The 14547-nt window shown below is 45.9% G+C and overlaps 1 protein-coding gene across 1 annotated transcript; it reads right to left on the reverse strand.

Moving 5' to 3' along the window:
• Window positions 1-2260: 2260 nt before the first annotated feature.
• LOC124233174 (zinc finger protein 75A-like) lies at window positions 2261-11541 on the reverse strand. The gene is made up of 9 exons (XM_046650326.1): window positions 11413-11541; window positions 9887-10003; window positions 8105-8300; window positions 7065-7156; window positions 6648-6774; window positions 5498-5589; window positions 5077-5203; window positions 3234-3344; window positions 2261-3053 (listed from the first exon to the last, which is right to left on the reverse strand). Exons 2-9 carry the CDS (start codon window positions 9893-9895, stop codon window positions 2458-2460), a joined length of 1350 nt encoding a protein of 449 aa, XP_046506282.1. The 5' UTR covers window positions 9896-10003; window positions 11413-11541; the 3' UTR covers window positions 2261-2457.
• Window positions 11542-14547: the final 3006 nt, after the last annotated feature.

The raw sequence follows: 14547 nt of genomic DNA on the forward strand, positions 1-14547 counted from the left end.
GGCACCACTGCTTGACCACTGCATAGTGGAGGGCTGACAGATGGCAACGTGTGCTCAAGGCTGTCACTGCTAAGAGAATGCTCTCAGTGGAGTTGAGAGCCCGAACAAAAAAAGAAAAGAAAAAGCACCTGTAATCCCATCATATATCTGTGTATGTCTCCCAAGTTTTCTACAGTTCTGGGATCACAGTTTCCTTTATTATCCAAATGATATGATATTTCTTCTTGCATGGCTGCAGGAAGTTTTTTCTTTTGCTTTTTCTGCAGCTCTTTTCACTGGACATTACATTTCTTATGTCCAAGTTGGTGCACATAGCTGTACTTTGTTCTCTTTTATTGCTGTATAGTATTCCATCATATGACTACCACAATTCATTCATGTATTCTTCCTGTTAGTGGACGTTTGGATTCTTTCTGGCTTTTGATGAGAAACAATGTTGCTGTGAACATTTTGTACATATAATCTGATGTACTTAGACTTTCTCTAGGGTATCCTTTAGAGAAAGAGGTCATAGGTATGCATGTCTTCAACTTTGCTAAATAATGCTAAACTTATTGTACTATGCCCCCTGGCCCCCTGCAGTATAATAGAATTCCTGTTGTTCACTATCATTGACATTTGATATTGCAGAATTTTAAATTTCTGGCAAGCAGAGGGAATAAAAGGATATTTCATTGTGGTTTAATTTGAATTTCCCTTATTCGTAACAAAATTGAGCATATTTCCATAGATGATCCACCAAATACATCTCATACTGTAAGAAACTTAGACCTCAAGTGTTTCTGAGATTCCTTGAGGACTAATTTCTTTCCTGGTTGTCACTCATCATGTCGTTCTCTGTACCAAATCTTCACTTTTCACACTTAGCCCTTTGTTAACTGGTTCTCCATTCTGTTTCCACTCTTTCTTGTCTGTTCCTAAGTGCACTGCTTGGGCACAATACTGTTCCTTTATTTCTCAAAAGTAGGTTCCTATGAGGCTTCATTTGTGGTTAAGAATAAAAGGACTCCAACACAGAAAAAAGACAACTAAAAACCAAACATTAGAGATTATGTCCCCTCTGACTCCTGGTCATGCCGTTTACAAGGGTTTTCCCACTGACCATCCATTTTTTTTTTTCTTTTTCTTGAGGAAGATTAGCCCTGAGTGCACATCTGTGCCCATCTTCCTCTACTTTATATGTGGGTTGCCTACCACAGCATGGCTTGCCAAGCGGTGCCAAGTTGGCACCCAGGATCTGAAGCAGCAAACCCCGGGCCACCAAAGCGGAATGTGCACACTTAACTGCTGCACCACCAGGCGGGCCGTGATCATCCGGTTTTTAGCTTTTGCCTGACATCGCTTTTGGGGTCTGAACAATCTCCTTTATTTTTTTTAAAGATTTTTTTTTTTTTTCCTTTTTCTCCCCAAAGCCCCCCGGTACATCGTTGTGTATTCTTCGTTGTGTGTCCATCTAGTTGTGGCATGTGGGACGCTGCCTCAGCGTGGTCTGACGAGCAGTGCCATGTCCGCGCCCAGGATTCGAACCAACGAAACACTGGGCCGCCTGCAGCGGAGCGCGCGAACTCAACCGCTCGGCCACGGGGCCAGCCCCCTGAACAATCTCCTTTAATAAGAGCCACCCTTTGAATCTCTTTTCTCTCCTTGTGTCTATCCCCTACCTTTCCCAACCAAAGAAAGAAAAGAGTCAACATTATGCTACCTTTGGGATTCATGTTTCTTTCCCCCAACACCAAAAATTGGTTGGAGCTTCCAACCTATTTTCCTAACAGAAAAACATACATATATATGTTTACATATATAATGTATGTGTTTTTATACTATTAGGGCAATTACTTTTCTCAGTAAAGTCTAATAGTTTTATTTATATTGCTCCTGCATATTTCTTAACTTCCAAGTATTTATTTTCGTTACTTTTGTACATTAGGTCTTCATTCTAAATCATTATTTCTAGTGTAGATGGAAATGTTTTAAAGATGACTATTTATTGCTTTCCTAATGGTATATAACTGTAGGACAAATAGAACTGTAACCCCCCCCCCCCACATGTGTGTATTGTGGAATGGCAGAAATACATTCAGTGATTTAACAGATATATATATAGACAGAAAGAAATAAAGAAGGAAATGTGTGTCTGTGTTTATGCCTATATTTCTCAATGTATCTACATATGCTACATTTATCTATCTCCTAGCTCTATCTACAGAGATGAACTGGGACCAGCCCACCCCAATAGTAATGAGGACACTTAGTGCACAGATATTGGCATATATATGCAAATTTTTTACTGATGAAAAATTCCCCATGCTTCATAATTTTCTATTTTTTCATAAACTATAGGGTCAAGATCCACATAGTGAACTTCTTCAGACTGAGGACACTGGACAAGCTTTTCTTCCCTCATGGAGTTTCTGGTGTCTAAGGCAGCTTGACCACCTGAATTTTCTCCAGCATACGCTACAGGTGGGTTCTCCGGTGTTTAGTAAGGTGGTAGTTCTGACTGAATTTTTTTCCACATTCATGACACGTAAAAGGCTTCTCTCCAGTGTGAGTTCTTTGGTGTGTGTGGAGATTTGAACTTTGACTGAAGCTTTTCCCACAGGATGAACATTTATATGGTTTTATTCCTTGGTGTGTTGTTAAGTGTTTATTAAGATCTGAACTCCATCTAAACCTCTTATCACACTGCTGACATTTATATGGCTTCTCTTCAGTGTGTATTCTTTGGTGCTTAATAAGGTCAGAGCTAACTCTGAAGCTTTTCCTACATTCCTGGCATTTAAAAGGCTTGTCCTCTGCACGCTCTTTCTTGTGAAGATCAATAAGTCTCAGCAGCTCTTCTTTCCAGGGTGAAACTTTCATTCTTTCCTTCTGTGGAAGGTCTTGGTGCCATTTCCCTCCCCTGTGTGTATCACCATGGTTTTCCTTGCCCATTGTTTTCTGGGGAACTTTCGCTCTGGCCTTTTTTGATACTATGTCTTCTGGTTCTTGTATTTCTAAGTCAGAAAGACATATAGGCTGTTGATTTTCAGTGTCATTTTTTAGCTTTAACCCTGTTGGAATAAACGTAAGAATAAGCCAATTGTATGGCAGAGCAAGAAAACCATAGGAATGGAGAAAAAAGATTCAATGATACTGATTTAAAGAAAATAGATAAGTAGAACCTTAAAATGTTATGTCTTTGCAAAGGTTCTCATCAAGGTACATTTCTTTTCTTCCCATGGTGCATTTACCTGTAGGCAGCTCTCTGGGACAGTCCTTGAACTCCGGGGATCCTTGAACCCAAGGCTCTTCCCCTTGCTCTAGACAGGATATCACTTTAGGTTTGGGGAGCACAAATAATGCTGTGAAATGGAAAAACTGAGGTCAAGAACTGGTAACTTAACAATAGCCCACACTACTTCACTGTTTCAGAAAGAACAAAGGACGCTTTTACATTTTGCTACCCCAAGAGGTGAAATGGATAGACTCTCATAGCTGGTATCAGGTTTATTCTATACTGCATTTGTCGGGGAACACACAAAGCAAAGACTGAGAAATAAACCTAAGATATATCAATAAAAGGTATATAGGGAGTGGATGTGCCTCCTCTTCTGCTACCAAGAATACCCCATATTCAATCAAGGTGGAACAAACTCCAGAGATTAAAGGGAACACAGGCTTTTCCTCTTAACTCTTTAGGAGGACTCATCCTGGATAAGACCAAGTCTAGCGGAGCCAATGTTCAAGTTCAGTGGGTTGGGTATCATATGCACATGTGATTCCTGTCATAATTATAATAAGTTTTTATTTAGCTCTCAAGCATCAGACGCTGCATAGGAAAGACTTCCACCCCTCCTGTAACTCACTGGTTCATGTCCAGGTGGAGTAAACAGACCAGAATCACTTAGTGGACTTTCTCTAAATACAGATTGCCAAGTAGGGAAAGTATTCACCCCTCAGTAATTCAATAAATATGTGTTGAGTGGCTATGGTGTGCTAGGCATGCTCTATAGGCTACAGATATAGTGGTAAAAAAGCCAAAGTCCCCTGATCCCATGGAGCTTATCTTCTAGGGGGAGAGTGAGACAATCAAACATCAACAAAACAAATTAAACGTCAGGAAGTGATAAATGTTTTGAAGAAAACTAAAGCAGGGGAAGAGAGTAGTTAAGATTCTGCATCTGTCAAACTATTTTAGATAAGGTTGTGTACAAAACCTTCCCAGCTGTTTAGGAAACAGCTTTAGTGGGAAAGTGATATTTGAGCAGGAAACTAAAAGAGAGAGCTTAGCCATGTGGCAGAAAAGTGTGCCAGGCAGAGGAAAGGGGAAAGTAGAAATGAGCATAGCAAGTTCAAGAAACAGCAAGACCACCAGTGTGGCTACACGGACTGAACAAGGGCATGAGAGGCAGATGAGGGGAGGACGGGAGCAGGGGCCAGATCTTGGAGGGTCCTTGGCATCTTGGTAAGAAGTTGGATTTTTCTGAATGTGATAAGTCATTGTAAGGTTTTGAAGCAGAGAAATGTAGCAATCTGACCAGTTTTTTTTACAGAGTTTGGCTGTTGTCTGGAGAACAGACTGTAGAAGGGCAAGAGTGACAGCAGGAGACACCAGTTGGTTAGTTACTGAGGTAGACCTGGAGAGAGATCCCACTGCTGTAGACTAGGATGCTAACACAGCAGGAGGCTCAGACATGGTGGGACTCAAAATATACTGAGAAGGTAAGAACCAAGAGAACTACTGATGCATTAGTTGTGGGGTATGATAGTAAGTTCAAGGTAAAGGATGACTCTCTGTTTCTTGCTCTGAGCAACTGGGTGAATGGAGCTGCCCTTTACTGAAATAAAAACGTACGAGAAGAGCAAATTTGGGGAACAAAGAGGAAAGAGATCCAGAATTCTGTTTAGAATAAGGCATGTGTACTTGAAAAAAGCTCCCCAGGTATCTGGATGAACCTTTCCCCTGCCCACACCATCTAATTGAGGACCAACCAGCTACTGGAACAGAGACTCTCTCACAGGGGTGCATTCCCAGATAACTGAGAACATGACAGGTTGCTCAACTCCTACTCAAAGGGAGGGGAGAATCTTTACCTAGAGAGATGAGAGTCTCATAGTTTTCTTGCATTACATCATTGTAGAGGGCCTTCTGAGTGGGATCCAGTAACTCCCATTCTTCCTGGGAAAAATACATGGCCACTTCTTCAAATGTCAGCAAGCTCTAAAGAAGAGAATCGGCTTCAGCTCAGTAACGGCCACTATAGAAACACTCCGTGGCTACCACATGGCTCGTGAACTGCATACTAGGCCAGGCACTGAAGGAATTAACTGCACATGATTTTTTAAAAAGTGAGAATGCAGAAAGGAAAGAGGCAAGGGATCAGCCAATAGCCTGGGAAGTCCCAGTTCCCCAGGGAGAACATGTAGGTTAACACCCCTCTGAGCACCTGCTGGGCAGGGTGGGTCATGGGCAGTAGGGAAAGGCAGCCCTAAACAGCTGGGAAGCACAGCTCACCTGGGACTCAGGCAGGACGAGCTCAGGTGCCACTGTCCAGTCTTTGGTGTTTGTCTGCTCAGGAGAGGCTAGGATCTGGTGAGCAAGCACAGCTGTGGGTGGAAAAGAGCCAGAGGAAATTTCTCTTGCTTCTATGAACATCCTGAGCTCATTTCTAAAATATGGTACTTAGAAGTGGTTTTCTCATTATAAATAAGAATCAAGCATCTACCAGCCCCTATAACCAGTTCCCAATTTAGTGTCTTCAGTAGCACAAGTGAGGTCAACAAAAAGAAATCTTGTTTTTACCCTTACGTGACATAAATAGCTGTGAATTTGGCAATAATTAGAGGTGTTTAAAAATGCAGTATTGAGAGAGTCCAGCATCCCAGGTAGAGAAAATGGGAAGGTAGAAATTAGCTTTGAGAGTTCAAGCAACAGCAAGTAGGACAGTGTGGCTAAGAGGAATGAACAAGGGCACGAGTAGCAGCAGATGAGGGCAGGGAGGCGAGCAGGGGTCAGATCATGCATGGTCCTGGCTGTCTCATAAGGCGTTTGCATTTCTCTGAATGTGAGAGAAATCACTGTAACATTTTGAAGCAGAGAAATGTCATGATCTTATCAGGTTTTTAAGAGTCTTGCTGCTGTGTGAAAAACAGACCCTAGAAGGACAAGAATGGTGGCAGGAGGTGCCAGTTAGGAAGTTGCTGAGGTGGACCTGGATAGAGATCCCACTCATGTAGACCAGGATGCTAACAGAGCAGGAGGCTGGGATGTGGCTGGACTCAGGCTATACTGGGAAGGTGGAGCCAAGGAGTAGTGATAGATCTGTAGTGGGGTATGATGCTAAGATCATGGTAAAGAATGAACACAAGTGGTTTAACTTGAATTACTGGGTGAATAGTGGTGCCCATATGGAGATGGGAAAGCTAAGAACACAAGAGATTTGGAGGAGAGAGAGGAGGGATCAAGAATTTTAGGATAAAGAATGAGCATGTGCACTTGGAAAAAGCTCCCCAAGTGATCTGGATCCAACTTTCTCTTGCCCACACCATCTAATTGAGGACCAACCAGCTACTGGAACAGAGACTCTCACAGGGGTGCATTCCTAGTTAACTGAGAACATGACAGGTTGCTCAACTCCTACTCAAAGGGAGGGGAGAATCTTTACCTAGAGAGATGAGAGTCTCATAGTTTTCTTGCATTACATCATTGTAGAGGGCCTTCTGAGTGGGATCCAGTAACTCCCATTCTTCCTGGGAAAAATACATGGCCACTTCTTCAAATGTCAACAAGCTCTAAAGAAGAGAATCGGCTTCAGCTCAGTAACGGCCACTATAGAAACACTCCGTGGCTACCACATGGCACATGAAATGCATGCTAGGCCAGGCACTGAGGAATTAATTGCACATTATTTTTTAAAAGTGAGAATGTAGAAAGGAAGGAGGCAAGGGATCAGCCAACAGCCTGGGAAGTCCCAGTTCCCCAGGGAGAACATGTAGGTTAACACCCCTCTGAGCACCTGCTGGGCAGGGTGGCATGGGCAGCAGGGAAAGGCAGCCCTAAACAGCTGGGAAGCACAGCTCACCTGGGACTCAGGCAGGACGAGCTCAGGTGCCACTGTCCAGTCTTTGGTGTTTGTCTGCTCAGGAGAGGCTAGGATCTGGTGAGCAGGCACAGCTGTGGGTGGAAAAGAGCCAGAGGAAATTTCTCTTGCTTCTGTCTATGAACATCCTGAGCTCATTTCTAAAATACAAAAGATTCTGATTCTTTCAATAGAGATGAGGCACCTTTACAAGTGTGTGGGATATGCAGAAGTAGCTTTCTCATTGTAAGTAAGAATCAAGTGTCTACCAGCCCTACCCCTAGAACAGGTTCCCCAGTTTTCATAAGCACAATCAATAAAGAAAAACCTTTTTTTCCTCCTCTCATGATGTAAATTGTTCTGAGTTAGGGAAAAATTAAACATATTTGAAGATGAAGTACTCAGGGACTCCAGTGTACAGTAGAAGACGTAGTTTTTTTTTTAAACATTTTATTTTTCCTTTTTTTCCCCAAAGTCCCCCGGTACATAGTTGTGTATTTTTAATTGTGGGTCCTTCCAGTTGTGGCATGTGGGATGCCGCCTCAGCATGGCTTGATGAGCAGTGCCATGTACGCGCCCAGGATCTGAACCAGCAAAACCCCGGGCCACCGAAGCAGAGCACACAAACTTAACCACTCGGCCATGGGGCCAGCCCCCAGAGATGTAGTTTTTAATCTTTATTATTTTTTTCCTGGTACAGAATAGCATTCACATTTTGTCACTGACAGCACATTTCTGATCCCAATTCCTTCTGTATTTTACAAGGATGAGGTGGCCCTAACCCTCCCCACTTTACTAAGGAAGAGTTCATGATGTTATTACCAGGGTTCTGTGGTTTGGATATTTCTGTACTTTAGGCCAACCTCCAACTTCACCCACAGCTAGTCTATTCTACTACCATCAGGGAGTGGCACTGTAATCGCTAACATGGTTGCATTTGCAGATCCACAGAGATGGGCACCTAGAAAATGTTTACAACGTTCTGGCTGAACAAATGACTATTATAGCTCCCAGGAGAAGGAAATTATCATGAAGCTCCTTACCCCTCTTACATACAGGTTCAGTTTCTTTATGACTATTCTTGCTCAGGTATTCTTGTTGACATTGGTATGTATTCCAAAATTCTTCATCCTGGCACATGCCCATTGGCTGGGACTCTGCTGGCTTCAGCTTGAAGCCTGGGGCCTCTGCTGTTTCTCCCAAGAGCACTGCCTCTTTTCCCAGCTCATGAGCTGCAACCTGGAAATGATTCCCATCCTGGTTACCACAGAACTTACTTTTGGTTTAGGAGTTGGTGGAAGAGGGAGGAAAAAGCAGAGAGTCCTGATGGTGGGGATTGAGAGACACTAAAAGAAATGACAAAAAGACTTAAAAGATATTAGGCCACCACTTTCCACAAAGAACTATCTACAAAATCTGGGAAAATTAGAATGAAAAGAAAAAGGGTGTGGCTACTACCAGCCCTCCAAAACAGCAGCCCCCACTCCTGTGCACAGTCCAGCCCAGACAACTAGTAGGGTTGCGTAGGCCACCTGTTCTCATGCTGCCTCGACAGGCTTTCTCTCTTGACTTACATCCCTGCCTCAGTGATTTCCTGTCTTGTACTTCTCAAAAGATTGAGGAATTGAATAAAAAAGTTGTCCTGTCAACCAGATTTCTCCCATGGTTAGGGAAGGTTTTTCAGAGAATGGGGATGAAATGGAGAAAAAATGGGGAGGAAAAAGTCTGGCTCCAACCTACCTCCAAATGATTTTGAAACCAAACATAAGCCTGCACTGCACTCTTCACAGCAGGCCTGAAGCTGGTTATCTGCTGGCCCCTGCCCAAGGTCACACCTTGAATCCACCCCTCACCAGCAGAGCCAAGGCCAACCACTAAGGAAGGGCAGTGGAGGCTCCTATCTATTATACAGAGGTCATTTTCCCTCTGTGTCTTTCTTCTCTTAGCTACTCTGTTAGGATTTCCAAATCTCTGTTTCCTTTTTCCCTTTGCACTTTTTCTCTTTGCTGTCTTCCCATAATTGTTTGGTTTTTCTCTTTTTTTTCTTCATTTTGGTCTCTATGTTTCCTCCCTTTTTCGAATCTGCCCCTTCTTCTCCAACTCTTATTGCCTTTTATGTGTTTCTAAGAACCTAAGACCCGTCTCCTTGGCCAAGCCAGACTAGGCTTATGATGCTCATTCACCTTGGCTCGAAAGAGGGCAAAAAGCAACTCTTACTCTAACAACAGGGAAGTCTCTGCTAGATCTCTGAAACCTGTGGACTAACTATTGCTATGGGTCTGCGGTTTCAGGTCCTGATTTAGATTTCCTAAGGAACAACAGAACAGTGACCAAATTCATCTTCTTTCTCAATTAACTGCTCCCAACCCCAATACATCCACTTTCACTCTAATTCATTCTACATAACAGAAATTTTTTTTCTCACCCCATTCCTTGATTGACCAGATTTCCCTTGCAAGTGTTCTACCGGGGCCACAGACTCCTCAGTGCTCTACAGATGATGCTTCTTTATCCCAGTCTGGGGGTCCCTGTGGAGAATGGTCAGGAACTGCTTTAGCAGCAGCAGTTCCAAGATCTGCTCTTTTCAGTGGATCGCTGGCCTCAGTCACTGACAGCATAATTCCTGATGCTGGCCCAAAGCCTCACGGGGTCCAGCTGCCTCATGAGAGTGGAAGCTCCAAAGCGCTGGCTAGAGCTCTTGGAACAAAAACTGTTCATTTGTGGGGTATATTTCTTACTCTGACTGGATCTCTCTGTAAGATGTCCCTTGGTTTCCCACAGAGCTCTGATTTGACAGTTCAAATATTCAGCCACTTCAGACCTACCGTCATCATTCTCCTCTAGGAACTGTTTTGCTTCTGTGTTGGGCACCCCACCAGCACCACCCTTGACAACTGAGGTCCAGTCTGGTCTGGAACAAAATCAATAAAAGGATCTTCTTCCTAAGGCACCAAGGGTAGGGAAAAAGTGCATGTCAATAAAGAACTCACGTGAACTTTACTACTTACTACAATATTATGAGAGAAAAATGAACAGGTCTTGCCTTGCCTTCCTCTTAAGCACAACTGCCAGGCCCTTAGTTTCCCTCTTTTCTTTCTATCATTCAATTGAAACACAGCACAGCTTACTGAAGACAAATGCCAACTGATGACTACGCCTTGACAAAAATAATAATTTAGGAAAGGTTAGTGGTGAGAAAATTGGTACCCACTGGCTGCAGAGAGTTTCGGGATTATCCAAAGATTTAATTGATGTGCTTCCTATCCCATCTTACCCACGTGAAGGGCAGATTAGGAGAACATTCTGCCTTTCTCTAATATTTTAACATGTCATCCTAGTCTTGTGTCTTCAGTAAGGGAGTACAACTTCTATGACCCTTCATCCTCTTGTGAAGATGAAGGCTCCACTCTGTGGAACATTTGAGTCGCCCTTCCATTGTATAATACTGGCAGGACAGCTGACAATGACATCAGAGGAGAAGGAAAGTAATCAGGGAAAAAATAGCCTTACTCTGCTCAGAAAGCATCCCCAATTACGTAACCAGATGCCCAACATTCTTCTCTGGCACTTCTTTCCCAGGCGTATAAGGGGCACTATGCAGAAGATTGACACCTGTATGTTTATGTTTCTCTTCGCTTGACCTAGAAACCTTACCCCTGGCCTTGTTCACAAAACGTTCATCTAAATGTTGAGGCTCAAAACAGCAGAGAACGGGAGCGGGTGAGGATACGGTGACCCTTCCGCTGACTTTACATTTCTTCAAGGGTCATTCAGACCTCTCAGCCAGGCTGACGAGAGCCTCCCTCGAAAGTCCTGAGGTGATCCAGCAGAAGCAGCAACGAAATACGTCCAGGACTCCAAGGCAGTCGCAAACGGCCGGCTCCTTGTCGCCCACGCGGCCTCAGGCGGCACGGGGACACCTGCTATGCTTTTGCATCAGCAGAAGCCGGCCTCTGCGAGGCTGACCTGCCCCGTTCTCCCGCGGTAACAGCAGCCAGCCACGGAAACGCAGCGGAGGCGGGAAAGCGGCCGAGACGGCCCGCCCCGCCCCCGCCTGCGGACGGCCGACGGGCGCCCGGGAGCCCGGGAGCCCGGTGCGAGCGCGCGGTGGCCGAGCGGCTCCAGCCGCGGCGCTGGGCGCTGTGGGCGCAGAGGGCAGAGAGAGGGGCCGCCGGAGCCCGCGGGTGGGCCTCGCCCCGGGCAGTCCCGCCGGAACCTCACCGGGGAGGCAGCCCGGCCCGGACACGCCGCCGCCCGCGGAAAATGGCTGCCTCCCCCCTTCCGCCCTGCAGCGGCGGCGACTCTCAGGGTCTCCGGGGCCGACGCCGAGGGGGAAGCCGCTTCTTGTTACCTCAGACAGCTCGGCTTCGTGGACGCCGCTCCCTCGGCCCCGGGCTCCACTGCAAGTCGCCGCCCTTCCGACGCCGCCCTGAGGAGCGCCGCTCTCCGCCCCGCACCACTCCCAGGCGGGCCCGGCGAGGCGCGCGCGGCCCGGCGAGCGAAACCCAGGGCTCGGAGACGCAAGCCTGGCTCCACCACGACCGCTTCCCGAACCCCAGTTCACCGGTACCCGCCCCCTCCCGCGCCCCAGCCGGAAGCGGAAGTGACGCACATTCGGGGCGGGGCTCTGTGCAGCCTGCCTGCGTCTGCGAGTGCGCGGTTGAAGGCCTCGCCTTAGAGAGCGGCTTCCTGTCCCGGTTTAGCCCTGGCGGCAGGAAAGAGTTAAAGCCACCGAGTCTGTAGGGCCACCGAGGCCTAGACGGCCCAGCGCGCGGCTCGGCGTGTGGGTGTCGCCGTCTCGCGTCCGTGTTGTTCCTGCGTCGCTTCAGGCGGCCGGCGGCGGCTGGTAGCCGGGAGGGAGCCTGGCCCGGGGCGTGTCGCCGCAGGTGCGCGCGATGTGCTCTCGGCCTTCCAGCGGCCCAGCCGGCAGTGCCCGAGCTGTCGCCCCGGGGCTCGGCAATCTCCGGCAGTGAGAGGCCTTTTTGTCCCCGTCAGGCTCAGCGGCCCCTGAGGGGTTTGTGCCTCTCACTGGGCCGCGCGTCCCTCACAACGATTCTGTTTTTTCTTGTGAGGTAGGTTTAACCTGTGAAATAGGTTCCATTGATAGTTCTCCTTGACAGAAAGTGAGCTAAGAAGTGACTTGCTCAAGGTCACCTGATCTACCAGTGGCGGCTCCTAGGCAGGCATTTAGGTCCCCTGTTGTCCTTTCTTCTGCTTTTTCCACTGCAGCATGCCCCCCGGACGGTGGGAACCTTCTTTTCATCTCGTATCGCCTGCAGTGTCTGGCAGATACCTGGGTAAGATAGGCATTCTATAAATATTTACTGAATCGCATTTACAAGAATCGGAGTATTTCGAGTTGTCGGTGCTCTCCTAATTAGGGATCTTTTTGTAGTGTCAGCCTATACCCGTCAAGTGATTCTTTACTAAGTCGGCTACGTGTAGCTAGAGTTACAGAGTCGATAGGACAGTGTCTTTGAGTGAGGCAATCTGGCAAAAGGACTGAGGCAATGTGACCAATACCAGTAACACGAGGTGGGACAAGGTCAGATGTGAGCTGAATGCTGCGGAAATTCCAAGGGAATGCAAGTTGACTTTTGGTTGGGGAAAATTATAGAAGACCTTGAGACACTTGCCCAGAGCAGGGACTGGGGCCATATTCCCGGCAGAGGAAAAGGTAAGAGCAAAGAGCAAAGCCTTGAAAGCTGGACAGATGAGAGTGTGAGAAAATCTGTAGCACGTTTTTCTAATGTAATTGGGCTACACATTCGGAAAAAGAGTGAAAGTTAGAAAATAAGTTCACGTGGACCTCTTATGGAGCGTTTTGAATGGGACTGAAGAGACTGCATTGAATAAAGTAAATCTTGGAGCATCATTTGAGGGTTTTGGAGGGAGCTTCCTTCCAGGTCCGTTCATCTGGAGGTAAGTTTAAGGTGGGAATGAAATGGGAGACCGTTCCCAGGCCATTATACTGTTTTTGCTGTTAGATAGACGGGTGTTACGCTCCTCTGAAGTCTAGATCTTGATCCTTTTTGAGTGAAAGGAAAGGATTAAACAAAGGCAATAAGGAGCATCTGCCTAAGTCACTTGAATATGTTTAAAAGCAGGTTCATTTCCCTAGAATCTCAGTCAGGTTGGAACTTAGTTTCTTCAAAAGCAAGTCTTGTCTCCAGTCTGTCAGAAGCAGTGGACAGTAATGCTCTTAGCATTGAGATCCTCATCATCTGGCCCAAGGCTGAGCATATAATTGGAACTTATTACACTGAATCAATGAAGTTCTGCCAGCAGTGTCCTTGGATGTCATTGGCAGGCTTGATTCATAACATGGGTAGGGTGTTGGTTGTGGAAGATGGGAGACGTGTGAAAGGAAGGAAATCAAGGCGCTAATGGTGAATAGTAAATGAGAGCCACTGATGACATCCATTGCTTGAAGTTTGGTGCCATAGTTCCTTACCTTTGCTGGGGAGCCCACAAATATCCCCTGAGTCTTTCCTTTTGGTTTCACCTTCCCTGCTTGTGCCCTAGTTGAGAAATGATGAATGTACAGTTGAGAAGCAATGAAAGCAAAAGATGAGACACCACACAACTTCCATAGTGGGCTGAATGTTTTTGCTAGGTGACGGGCTGAATTTAATGGTACTACTATTGGCTGGGAAATACCCTTGTTTTTTTCTTTTTCATCTATAATAGTTATTGCTTAGTAATTGCCTTAGTTATAGCTGGGTCTTGTAGAAAGTTGCCTGATCTTAGGCTGTTATTGCCTTTGCATCGTTTTAACTATCATATTTTTTCATGATCCTCATAGTGCCCCATAAATGAGTTGGAGATCAAGACCGGGGTGAGGGAGCAGCGTCCAAAAAATGCCAAGGAAGCTGTGGCTGTGGTTGAGAATGTACAGAGAGTGCCTGGGCAACAGGTGAGAAAAGGAAGGCAGAATCTCATGGTTTTGTTTATGAAGAAGTGGGGGTGAGAAGCACAGGAATCCAATTACTGGAGAGGCGCTCTGTTCAGAAATGCACAGTAGCCCTCTGCCACCCACCAGAAAGTTTTAGCTATCTTGGGTTGGTCCTATGTCCTTAGTCTATGGAATAATTTCTCATTTGCTGACATACATTAGACATTCATATATTCAGTGAATGTTTAGAGTCCATAATTAAAGTGGTAAAAACACTCAGAAAAGTTCTCCAAAACACAGCCAGGTGAAGGGCAGCTATCCCCAAATCAGGAAAATTAGAAATGTTGGTGAGTTAACATCTAATCTCTCTTGCTAGACGGTTCCTTGAGGGCAAGAGTGCCATGTGTTGTACACTAAATCAAGTTTTATTAGAGCCAGTACTTGTTGACCAGCGTGGGACATGATGAGTTTCACAAAATATCTGCTTGTAGCGGTGATGGGGCAGGGCCTCTCCAAGGGAACATTTGAGCTGAGATGTCAAGGAAAAGAAGGAGCCAGTTGTGTCAAGAGCTGGGAAGAGAGTACTCCAGG

Source organism: Equus quagga, unplaced genomic scaffold (assembly GCF_021613505.1).
Source record: "Equus quagga isolate Etosha38 unplaced genomic scaffold, UCLA_HA_Equagga_1.0 156082_RagTag, whole genome shotgun sequence".
Taxonomy (NCBI): Eukaryota; Metazoa; Chordata; class Mammalia; order Perissodactyla; family Equidae; genus Equus; species Equus quagga.

What these genes read in the sequence shown, in the direction of transcription:
- LOC124233174 (XM_046650326.1), bottom strand. An exon ending in TCGTCCTGCCTGAGTCCCAG is followed by an intron (nt 5,204 to 5,497) that starts GTGAGCTGTGCT and finishes TCTCTTCTTTAG; the next exon opens with AGCTTGCTGACATTTGAAGA. An exon ending in TCCCAGAGAGCTGCCTACAG is followed by an intron (nt 3,054 to 3,233) that starts GTAAATGCACCA and finishes TTATTCCAACAG; the next exon opens with GGTTAAAGCTAAAAAATGAC.